At 36.6% G+C, this 13,329-nt stretch overlaps 1 protein-coding gene across 1 annotated transcript in view; it reads right to left on the bottom strand.

Moving 5' to 3' along the window:
• The window catches only part of DKK4 (dickkopf WNT signaling pathway inhibitor 4), a 127,654-nt gene extending 115,327 nt beyond the window's left edge, over nt 1-12,327 (bottom strand). The window contains exons 1-2 of the mRNA XM_044082115.1: nt 12,214-12,327; nt 284-434 (exon numbers count right to left, since the gene is read on the bottom strand). Of these exons, the coding sequence (XP_043938050.1) occupies nt 284-434; nt 12,214-12,327 (265 nt within the window). The remainder of the gene's footprint in view (nt 1-283; nt 435-12,213) is intronic.
• Between the last annotated feature and the right edge of the window lie 1,002 nt (nt 12,328-13,329).

A 13,329-nucleotide genomic window follows, 5' to 3' on the forward strand; every position in this document is an offset into this window, starting at 1 on the left:
CTGAATATGCCAGCTGACGGAGAAGGAGACTGATGACTGACAGGCAGTAGAAGCAAAGTGCAGAAAAAAAAAAGACATCCCTTCTGGCTAAAATAATACTGTACAAGGTGACAAAGAGAATTAAAGTTGTTGGTCACTGTTTCAGTATAGCTAGGGGTACACCCAACAAGATTTCAAAGTTAGTCCCCTTTTATTTTCATTGCTACCTGACTCATTTAGACTAATAATATTCAAACTTGCATCATTCCTGTTAAGTTCAAAAGCTGTACATTTTTCCACTTACCATTTATACATACAGCACCTGAGCAACACATGGCATTACGCTGGCAACGCCTTCGTACTCTTCGGCATGTTGCACAGACTGGTTCTTCTTCACCAGAACTGTGGCAGAATTTACCAGTCCCACAGTCTTCATCTACGAGGCAGCTAAACCCCTGCAGGGGATGCAGAATATAACATTTATCATGATGTGGTTCAAAACATTAATACTGGCGGCAAAATGGATAAACAAATGTAGTATTACTGAATCATTAATTTGGTCTGTAGTAATATTCCACAGAACAGTGTTCTAAATCTTTGTTATTAAGTATGTACATCTGATATAAGCTACAGGGCAATATGTGATGTCATTCTGTAACATTTTATAAGCTACAGGACAATATGTGATGTCATTCTGTAACATTTTATAAGCTACAGGACAATATGTGATGTCATTCTGTAACATTTTATAAGCTACGGGACAATATGTGATGTCATTCTGTAACATTTTATAAGCTACAGGACAATATGTGATATCATTCTGTAACATTTTATAAGCAACAGGTCAATATGTGATGCCATTCTGTAACATTTTATAAGCTACAGGACAATATGTGATGTCATTCTGTAACATTTTAAGTATTACTGTTCAGCAGCTCAAAGCCTTATGTTTCACAGTCCACCCATCATCAAACTCTACATCCATTTTTATAACATTTATCATTTATAAAATAATGAAGACAAATCGCTGGGAAGTTGACTGGCTCATGAAAACTTTCAGAGAGGTATATTGCTCCATTACAAACAACTAGAAGAATACAAATTATTTAGTCGGAAATCAACTCAAAATATATCTAGAAGCACTTTGCTCAGTGTTTTTTTTCTTTTATAGAAAAGCTGTTGTATGACTTCAGTTACACAGACCATTGTCCCTGTAATGGGAGTGACAGTTTGGTTATTATTATTATTTTGTTTAATTTATTCATTGCTGTTTGTTAATCGGGTAGGTGGGCTTGTCTGTTGATTCTTATCAGTCATCGCCTAGACTCAGTGAGCAGAAAAAACATTTAAGCAATTTTACAAACTTGAGGAAATTGACATAAAATACAGCAAATCGGGGCTTTAGATCAGCTGGTAGAAACTACAATGACAATTTCAAGTACAATATTATCAAATGAATAGATACGTCATATCAATTTCAGAACAATGCTGAATAACTGGAGTACGCTCTGAGATTAACCACTGTCACAAGAGCAGGTGCAGAGGAATTCTCAGAGGAAGTGGTCTTTAAGGGACACTTGTATTCTGTTTTTTTTTTTTTTTACTTTTTTATTTAGGTGTTTCCAAATACCTGCATCCAACCTAGAGAAGACTCTCTCTCTCCTATAGCAGTTTTAAAGGGAGAAATGTGAGGGGTAGATTATCATTTTGACTGCTTCTGAGAGCACAGAAGTGTTCAGTAAAAGGTACAATACATATTTTGTCATGCACTATTTTTATTGCATTGTATTTATTGTTTGACTGTTGTTTACATAAATACAGGAAAACATAGAATTTCACATCAGTACATGAACACTCCAGGGGTTTAGACTGAAAAATAATGTACAAGTTAAGTGGCTTGTTAATGTTAAACAGTATTGTACTTTACATATACACTGCATCATAAGTTAGTAATTCAGTTATGATGCAGTTTGCAGGACTAAGTTAAGAGGCTATCATTCAAGGGTCCTTGTATCTGTGGGAAACATACAAGCAGACAGTGAAGCAGCATGTCATTGTCACTCAGATGGCAGAGGAAGACGGTTGGGATGCTAACAAAATGCAGACCTGATACTAAATAATGAATTTTGCAGATGAAGGCTTCAGCCTGCTAATATCAGTCTAGAGATAGAGCATCACATCTCTCTGGAAAGGTTCTCTTAACTCCTTCAGCTCCTCTTTCCTTATTTATTTCTGTACTTGTTGTTTTTTTTATTTAATTTCTAAATCTCAGTACACCTTTGAAGAACAAATCACAAACAAGGGCAGAAACAGGCCACCTTGGTATAGCTATTTTCAAAGTCATCTATGACACTTTTCAGCTTATAAACACAGTCCAGCCATCAGGTCTTATTAAGGGATGACATTCAATGAAATAAAATGGATTTATTTGCTTTTGATATGAGCATACATCTAGCATGATGGCACCGATGCAAGACATTCATCTTTGTTGATGATGACCCAGGTCTAGAAATGAATTCATGCCTCTGGTAAGGTTAGTGGGGAAGAAGGGATAAGATGAAGCAGGTGACAGCCAGGTCTCATATCCCAAGAGGAGGGTTTGGGGAAATCCAATGCTTGTGCAATGCAGGTCATCTCCTCAGATTACAGGGGGCAGCAGTGACCACTTGATGCATTGCACTAAATGCTTTCACAGCTAAGAAATGTGATTGGCCACAATAAGAATGATGGCTTGGCTCTAAGCTTGTAACTCTCATGTCAAATCTCTTGCTCCACAGGACAGCATGAGTCAACAATGAGGTTGCCGTCCTCAACAGTCAAGACGACAACCCAGTGAAGAATCACATCCAGGATTATCTGGAAAAGAGCCATTGGGTATCCAGAGTTGGGTGGAGGTGGAATTTAGGCGAACAGCCAAAGGATGTACGGTGGTCAGGGGAAAGTATATAAAAAACATTATGAGTATACTTAGTGCCTCTACAGCTGTAGGAATAGGAAATAAAAAAAATAAACTTGATACAATCTGTTGGCAGCAGTAAGATGCAAAATGTTATCCACTAAATTAGATAAAACCAAGCTCAATAATACATAGTCCACCTAGCTGGCCTTCCTGAATCTGAAATAACCACATCAGGGGAATTGGTCTTTTCACTGAAATGGAGTAACTCAGAGAATAACTTTTGAGGGGTGTAGGGGGGGGGGTCTCTGCCTGGCCAAAAAAAAAGTATATATTTATCATTATTTTATGTATTTTAAAATGTGTCAGCAAATTGGCTGTACCATGACAACAGTTCACTAACTTGGCTATGATGAACAGTACTGTGCTGAAAGTTTAGTGCAAAGGATTATGGCTCTGAGCTGTTAATCAGCTCCCCCTTTACTCCACTGACTGATTCCCACAGTCTCCAGTTACTTGCTGTGTAACTCTGAGCAAGTGACTTCCTCAGACAGCGATCACATAATAAACCTGATAAGAGACCCTTGGTTTATCCAGCTAGGAAACATAAAATTAAAAAAACATTCTTATATATATATATATATATATATATATATATATATATATATATATATATATTGCATATCCTGTTAGAATATTGTGTAGGGATATGAAGTTCTACAAGTTATGTGTGAGTTCTGAAGTTTTGACCAAGATGAAATGTAATAGTTTAGACTTTTTCTGACAGTACTAAGATACCGATATCATATCTCTGGACCAACGTTTAATATTATTTATTCTATTTTTTTTTTTTTTTTTTTGCAGTGAGACATGCAAAGGGGTAGAGTCTTCTTTTCAGCATAGTTATGAAATGTTATGCCTGGACATTACATATTCCATTTATTCAGCAAGATTTATATGTGTGTTTTTTTATTAGTTTTTTATGCTATAAATACATACTGTGTTTCTGGAAAAATGTACAACATGTTGTGCTATGTGCTTTAATTATGAGGTTATTTGCCTTCTTTTAAATTTAAAATGTAAGAAAAAATTTTTTATATGCATTGTATTTTTTGCCTATTTACAGAAACGATACATGATGTGTAAAAATACTACTTAAAATACTGTTTGATAGATAATTTTAGTGTGCACAATGCCTTCTGTCATTTTTTTAACGTTACCCCAACATGTTTGTAAAAAATGCTTCCTCGCTCAGTAAAAAATGCTATGTGTCTGTCTGTGTATGTCTGTGCTCACACACCTGTGTACATATTTGTGATTGAGATACATACATGCAAACACAAACAAAATTCATTTTATAGACGTTTGCATACTGAACGACTTTTATGCGTAGCCACTGTATGGCCTGTAATTCCCGATTAATTGAAAGACTGTTTTGGTGAAAATGTTTGAATCAAAACGTAACTCGGCAGTCGTCAGTGAAGTACAGGGCAAGCCCTCAGCATTCTCTTACACCATATCGCATCCTTTGTGGTTGCAGAGTCTAGGGAAAATTTTCAGAAATGTTCCAGTCAGTGAATAAAGACTGAATGAACCATATAAATCCTTCCATGTTCACATGCCTTGTATATAATACACAGCTATATAGTTCACTTTGTGTAGTCTGCAAAGTTACGGTGACTCAAAAAAATTTGCTGAAGATGTATCTGTGGTGAATGACCACAGACTACACAAGCAGGCAGTTGTGGGGTACCCTTTATATTACTATATGTGTGGCTGGAGAGATTTAGGGGGCACTAGCAGTAACCAAGCAGGTGCACACTGATAACTTGTGGTATGTACTACGTACGTTAGTGGCAAAAATGTCAAAATTGCATAGGCTGCCTGCTCTGCTTTGCACTGATCAGTATAACTTCACGAACATACTCAGTATCATCTCTGAACTCAATGTCATAGTTGACATTTGTCATGTGTCACTGTAAGATAACTGAATTGTGCTGTTACCATGAAAAGATACTTGTGAACTGCATGTGTCATTCATCATGGCACAGCATGCAGAGCTCTGATTTTGATTCTCTCTTCTGAATCCCAGCCTTCATCTTTCTTTAACGTTGCCTTAAAAAGTCACTTTTACATATGTCTGCGTTGAACAGTGTGCTGCAAAAATACATCTGTTTTACTTTTTACATTACTTGATAAAAAATATGGTCATTAGTGATGCTAAACCATAAATATTTAAACCATTTCTAGAAGTGATAACATACACATAGCAGCACAGTTTTGTGTCACAAACTGAATGGTGATACATTTTATCACCATTGTGGTCCGGGCATAATTTTGTGTCCCACAAGATACCTGTGTCCACACAAAAGCATTTTAAATATGCACACAAAACACACACACATACACATATATATGCAAATATGATTATCTAACAATTGAGTGGTCAAATTAGCAAAAAAAATAGCGTTGATGTAAAAAGATCGAATCACAAAACCACTAAAATGAAAACATCCCACCTACTTCTAATTATAAATGCTAACTCCAAGATCACACAGCAACATGGAAAGGACACATTCGCAGTCCCCGCTGTACTCTGACCTTGCACACACAGCAGCCAGCAAAGCAGTGGAAAAAGAATATTCACGCTTTTGAACATTCGATATTATGAACTGCAACCATCCATATATATATATATATATATATATATATATATATATATATATATATTAATGGGTCTACTTCATAACACTGAAATTTCATAATGCTGAATTTCATAACACTGAGACCATAACATCGAAAATTCAAAACACTGAAAACCCAAAACATTGAAAACTCAGAACATTGAAAGTGTGCTTCATAAGATGGAAAACTACATTGCACAAGTAAATAAGATCCCCTCCACCTACAGCAACACCTAACTAACAAATACACGTTATGCTATGTTTCTGCAGGGGGAAAGCCACCCTGCATCTCCAATGTGGGGAGCTCTGCCTCCCCCATAAATTAAATATACCAACTCCAAGATTGCACTACAGTGTAAAAAAGTTAATTTTCTAACCTCAGTGTATGGTGATTGTGATATATTGTGGTTAGGAAATTAACTTTTTTCCACTGTAGTGTGATCGTGGAGTTGGTATATTTAATTTGTAGGAGGTGTGGGGGTGCAGAGGGGCTTTCCCCCCTGCAGAAACGTAGTAGAAAGTGTGTTTGTTAGGTGTTGTTATAGGTGGAGAGGATGTTATAAAGCACACTTTCAATGTTCTGAGTTTTCAATGTTTTGAGTTTTCAGTGTTTTGGGATTTAGATGTTTTGGTCTCAATGTTATGAAATTCAACGTTATAAAATTTGAATGTTATGAAGTAGACCTATATATATATATATATATATATATATATATATATATATATAAATACACACAGACACACTTGCATATGTACTAAGTACTACTGTTTTGTAGAATGCTACAGAAAGTGAATTAGAATGACCTGCTCTGATTACTTTGGATAGAACAGAACACGGGGCAGTCATGTAATTAACCAAATCTCGACAGAGTCATCAAAGTACGTCTGTGGTTCTGTGTTCAGCTTTCCTAAATGAGCCCTCAAAGGTGTTGTAGAATACATTCTAAATGAATGATGGTTATGCATGTCTAAATGGAAGCAGCCCAAGGTGCAAGAAACATTTCAGGATAAAATAAGCTTTAGTGTTCCTAAAACTAAAATACATTATAAAACTATAAAGCCCTTAAACATAATAAAGTTCTGATAAATCTCTTCTACAGGGAATACACTGCAGAAGATTTTGAAACAATGTGAAATTTAAAAAAAAAATAAAATGATGAAAATGTAGATAATCTGTACAGAAATTTGAGTGTTTTTTTAACATGTTCTGGTAAGATGTATTATGAAAGACTAAGACAGTCTTACATCCAAAGCAAATACTTATATATTAGAAAACACAACTAAATTGCAAACTCTTCAAAGATTAGGATAGTGTAGAAGCTATGAACTAATGTTATCACAAGAAGAATGGTTTATTTAGGCTAAGTACCTAATATGACATCAGATAAACAGGGAAGGGATTCAGATAGTGCAGGGAGAGTGTATTTGTTATGTACACTTTGCCTTGAGGCTGCCTACACTCCAGTAAACTTTAATGTTTGAGGTTATTAAACCTTTACAGATGATACCATTTCAAAAGGATACAAAACACATCAGTTGCTGGCACGTCCAAGGCATCATCAATCAATCTTTTGTGCTGCCTCAGGATGGTTCCTTCACACAGGCGGCAGGCAGTCCGTCTAGTAAGTTAGAATGATTGCCTTTATAGTCTGTTCCTACCTCACTTTGTTTATTTTTTTGAACTAGAACAAAAAAAAAAAGACCAAAGGTGTCTGGCATCTGAAGTGACAACCAGGGAGCCATGGCATCTTCTGACAGTCAAGATCAAACATCAAGCCTCACTTCAGAAGCAAACTCTGGCAGTAATAGACTCAGTTATTATATGTCTACCTAGCCCTTAGTCTACTTTCATGTCTGTCTGTCTGTCTGACTTAAAACAGTTCTATCTGCATACTATTCTATGACCGATTTCTCCCTTTCTTTTATCTACATAAAACCAATTATTTATCTAGCTAGGCAGGAACTGAGCACTGGATTCCCTTTATTTTTTTTATAATGAATACTAGAAAAAGTTCCACTTTCTTTGTGAACTTCTACCTAGAAAATGTAAAAGACTGGTTCTACCTCCTAAGCAGCAAAATCTGGCTATTAAACATATAACAGTATAATAGCATCTTAAATCTAGTAAGAACCTCTGTGAGACTTTACTACTGTGGGAAGTTTATACATACATACACACACATATACTCATACAACACATACACACACATATACATACGTGTGTGTGTGTTTTTATATACATACATATATATATATATATATATATATATATATATATATATATATATATATATAAAATACACTGTGAGATGTGCTGTAGGCACAGCTGCATGCGCCACAGCCACACACACACACACATATACATATATGTGCACGGACACACACACACACGTATATATATATATATATATATATATATATATATATATATATATATATGTATGTGTGTGTGTGTGTGTGTGTATAAATGTGTGTGTACATATTTATGTATAGAGAGAGACTTGCATACTAAAGCTGAACACATTATTTGCAACAATACCATTCGAAAGCGCCTTTATATGAACAAAATGCGTATTTCACTGACTTACTGTCGACTATCATAGTTATTAGCACCAAACAATTAAGCACACAGCAAAACAGAAGCAAAGTTTTTTTTTTTTGCAGGAGGCTATGCCTCTCTGCAATCCCTCCCCCATATATGTGTGCATTCATGTAGGAGTGGTTTATTTTATTGAATTTCATAAGAAATGTTGGACCCACATATGTGTTTGTTTCATTCGTCTACTTAATTGGATAAGAATGCCAGACTGAAATGTATCTTTCAGTCAGTCTCATAGCAAGAGATGGATATATGCAGCTAAGGCAGACATATGCAGTTAAGGCTATTTATAAACAGCTGTCTGCATTCTGTCTTAGCATCTTTTCAAGTTAACTACATTTATCTAGAACTAAGGTAATTTATTTTGGTAGTATTCAAATACCAGAAACATACACACTGCCTAGGTTATCAATGAAAATGTTTTCCCTTCAGCATATCACTTTACCGGTTTGCCTGTCCATCTTCTCCCTTATTATGAGTCTAAAAGTAACCTCGCTTTAACAAACCATCTATTACTGTATTTTGTCTGTCTCTTCATCCGTCTGAAATCCATCAGTTTGTGTACTCACCTACTCCAGCCTGTTCCTACTTACAACCTGCTATCTGCACAAAGCTCTGCATAATGCACACAGTTGTATAGCATATGGTTACCATACTACCCAAGAAAAAGATGGATAAAAATAAACATACATTTCATTAACTAAACATAATCCTGCTTTACCTTTGGCTGTTCCAGATTCTTTATAAAAGGTGTATTGTAAAATAAAATCAGAAACAAAGTTTGCATATATAACTTTTACAGAAAAAAACTTACCTTCTGAAAATAAAATGCAACACATGATCAAAGGTGCAAAGACAAAGGGAGAAATAGTGAAACTTTAGAAAATGACTCTAAAAATGCAGGGCTATGAAATGAATACTTCATACACACAAAGGAAGGTAAGACTTATTTAACAAAACATGTCGTTAGTATTAGCATCCAGCATTAAGGAGGTTGATCCCAGTCCTGTCAAACAGGAAAGGGTTATGAAACCCTTGAAGGTTATAAATGAACTCCTAAAAGCTAATGGTGCAGAAGATAATGGGGAAAGAGAGAAGTTACCCTAAAATTATTTGTGAACTGTAAAACATCTAACTAATCTTGACAATAAATACTGGAGGTGGATAAGGTTCCCGGTTAGAGCAGGAGATCAGATATGATTCCTGTTCACAATAATGGGTCCAAGACAGAGATAACAAACTACTGATCTGTCAGTTTAATGTCAGTTTTAGGGAAATTAGGACATAACTGCTGGAAGAAAGAATTCTAGACAAATTGGAAATCTATGAGGTGCAGCAGTCAGGGATACATGAATTCACAAAGTGAAGGTCAAATCAAACAAAACAAATAGATCACATTTCACTGGTTAACCAATGTATCACATTGGGAAAAGGTTGTGGGTGTGACCTATTTGTAGTTTAATAATGTGCTTAAATCAGTACCAAAATCAATGTTAGTAAAATTGATTAGACAGATTGCAAATGGGTCCTTGCATGGTAAAATTGATAAAACGTTGGAAACACAGTAGGGCACAGGGTAGCATTCGTTTTTTTTTTTAATTCATTCATTTTGGATACCTATTTCATCCTATTCATAGTCATGGGGACCTTCAGCATGTCTGCACACAGTCTGCAAAAGGCAGAGAAATGAATTCTGGACTGGATGCCAGTCCACTGTGAGATGTACTGTAGGCACAGCTGCATGCACCCACAACCACACACACACACACACACACACACACACACACACATTTTGAAAGATTACAAATTCACAATACTTTTATAGTGCTTTTGGGATGTGGGAGGAAACCAAACACCCAGCAAAAGCCTGTACATATACAGGAAGGGCATTCAGACTCCACGCAGAAGCTATCCCAGCTGGGAACCAAACTGGGTATGAGTCAGGAACACTAATCTCTGCACCATCATACCAGCCAATGAGTATTGCAGTAGATCATTTTACTGAGATGAAAAGATGGTAACCATTGTGGTACATGGTGGCTTTTAATGAAGCCACTCCATTGCGATACATTTATACGGGTCTGCATCACATGATCAACTATCACATAACCAATGTTCAAATAATTAAGATGAAAATAACGACATTTCAGAAACCCAAACGGCAACTCATTACTAGGGTAAATAAACACTTGGTCGACATGCCGTGTTCTCCACTGTAGTGCAATCATAGAGTTGGTATATTTAGTTAGGATGAGTGTTGGGGGAGTAGCCCCCACCTAGGTGGCTTTTACTTACCTCGGCATGAGTTTCGTTGACAGCTGGCCATTTAGTTACTTACCCTGGTGAATTTCGCCGTTCTGGTTTCTATGTTTCGTTATTTTCATCCCAGTTATTTGAACGTCGGTTATGTGGCAGTTGATCATGTGAAGCACACCCATTTATACATGAATTTCAGCCAGTCTAGAAGTAAACCTTTTTTTTTTCTCTCTGACACAAAATTATCCTAGAAAATAATGTGCAGAAAGGATGAGAACAAACTTGATAAGACTGGAGGATAGGGTTACCACTTGTCCCTCTTTGTGCAGGATAGTCCCTATTGGGGCAGTGGCGTCCTGTGTAAAAACTAAACAATGGTAAATGTCCTGAGATTTTAGGACAAACAGTATTTCCTAAGTTTTCCTTAACTGTTGCATAAAACAATTACTTTGTATCTGAAACACCTAAGTCCTAAACATTATATGAAACAGTATAAGCAACTCAAATAATGCAAGAATAATTTTCACAAAAAATTTAAGTTCTGTCCTTTGCACTTCATGAGAATGATTTGTCCTGCATAATCTCACATTTCTACAAAATAATGTCCCACATAAGGCATTTGAAAAGGTGGCAACCCTATTGGAGGAACGTTCTACAATATTGCATCTCACATTCAAAAGAATCAGGGACAAATCCAGAAATAATCAGGGAGACTTTTAAAATATTAGTATTATTAACAGGAGACATTGGTAGATTAAAAGAATGTGAATTGATATTCATTTTCTGAAGTAAACAAGTCTATAACTAATCATTGTCATTATTTATTTTAATTCACCACATTTTCTCCAAAAGTTTTAAAAGGGATTAAGAGAGACAGGTCTAAAATCTGAGTTAAAATCAGGGATGTGTCAGAGACAGTTAAGACGTGTGATGCATTTTAAATTCAATGAAAAACATAAATAATGCATTTAAGAAGCAACAAACAAGAAAAGGAGTTATTAATTTAAGATAATAGCGGCAAACGTAGGGGAAGGGCCTGGGGCAGTATATTAGTATGTAAAGGCAAGTAAACACGAATATTCATGATCAGAAGAAAATACGTTAATATACATGTTTGTAAATGCAAGTATAATGGCACAATACATGCATTTCAGCGGAGGGGTACAGCATCATTAATTTCCTTCGCTAAAAGCCACATCAAAAAGGCAAAATCAAAAAGGAAGAAGGCAAACTTTTAAATACGGAGGAGCTCCACAAAAATCCAAGCGGGTATCTTGCTTAAAAGTGAGAGAGACAGAAAGAGTATGACCAGATGTACTATCTGGGGATGGGGGAGATGCAAGAAAGTATTATTTCACAGAGTGGGAGTGGATGATTTGGACTTAAAGCCGTCTGCATGGCCCTTGCATTCTTGAGTGCATGCACTATTGTTGACCTGGGAGAGGTATAATGGTGAATATGCTGTTAAAAAAGCAGAACGTGTAGCTAAAAAAAGCGCAAGTAGAGGAGAACACGATCATCTCATATGGCATAAATCTCAATCTTTCTATGTCAATATATTTACTGTAATACCAACGGCACCGTCCCATTTTACTTCATGCTATAGGACATGTGTGCACACTACACTGTCCTTGTCTGTCAGGCTGTGAACATAGCCATAATAATTATTATTTGTGTGTGTCCCGCTGTCATTTGGTTTGATCAACAATACATTGCCAAGGCATTTTAAAATCCCCATCCCATTACCCCTTCTTTCATTAGGATTTCAGTGATTACAGATTCATTATTTTATTTCCTACCTGCTTACTGCTTTGCACTTCAGCAGAATTTTTGATGGTGTTGGAATCCAAGACCATGGCTGTTAGAGGGGAGCAGATGGGCCCCAGAAGTAGGTACAGCAATCTCACATTCATGATTGTCGGGGCAAGATAGTCTCTGAGTGCAACAACGGACTTCCAAGCTCAGGAAGCAAGAAAACCTAAAACACAAACTACTTTGTATAAAGTGACAATAAGTTAGAATTTATACTCAAAAGTAACGACTCCAATCCCGGTTTCTTCTAGTACTGCAGATTTAAAATAATCGAGTAGAAACTGTTTTAACTGATGCAAATGCGTTATATTTACGACTTTATTTGGTTTTACAAAGTTACACCCTGAATAGTCCTTGAACCATTGCAGAGAGACAGCGAAGTGAATTACCCGTTATAAAATTGCCCGTATTCCTTCCATTTATAACCAGTTCGTGCTTGGATCCTCCTCCTGACGTCACACAACCACCACAACACAAAACACACCTGATTGTGTCACAGGATCTGTTAAGCAACATCAGTGTTTGCAACAAAACCAGACTGCCTTGAATATCGGTAAAGGTAGTGAGACAATAAATAGATTGCCCCCCACCCCAACGCATACGCACACACATACACACGTTCCCCAGGTGCATCCATCGGGAAAATCTGGTTTAAGAAAGAGATTGGTGGGCCATCAGCCCTAAATTTGGATTTGTGCCCATTGGGCATCACTTGTACCAGATGAGTTGTGCACTACTCCAGCTCTACCCGAAATTTGCGCTTGCTGACAGACAACGCAAAAGTGTGTGTGTGTGTGTGTGTGTGTGTGTGTGTGTGTGTGTGTGTGTGTGTTGTGGATGGTGCTCCGGGCGATGGAGAGCTTTAGGGTTATTTTTCTAATTAAAAGGGGTCCTGGGAGCAGGACACTGAGGACAACAGTGGATATTGTTGCTGACGGACGTGGAACAAGGAGAGAAAAAGAAAATCTTACTGAAACTTGGGGGTGGCTCAGAGCCACTGGCTCTGGTCTGGAGAAGGTGCAAATGATTGCTTTTCGCTGCGTTATAAAAGGGCTCTCTTTTTTCGAATAAAAAATAAAGTTTGCCGTTATAGAATGTTACCT

Source organism: Protopterus annectens, chromosome 9.part0, assembly GCF_019279795.1.
Source record: "Protopterus annectens isolate FY-2018-M chromosome 9.part0, PAN1.0, whole genome shotgun sequence".
Taxonomy (NCBI): Eukaryota; Metazoa; Chordata; order Ceratodontiformes; family Protopteridae; genus Protopterus; species Protopterus annectens.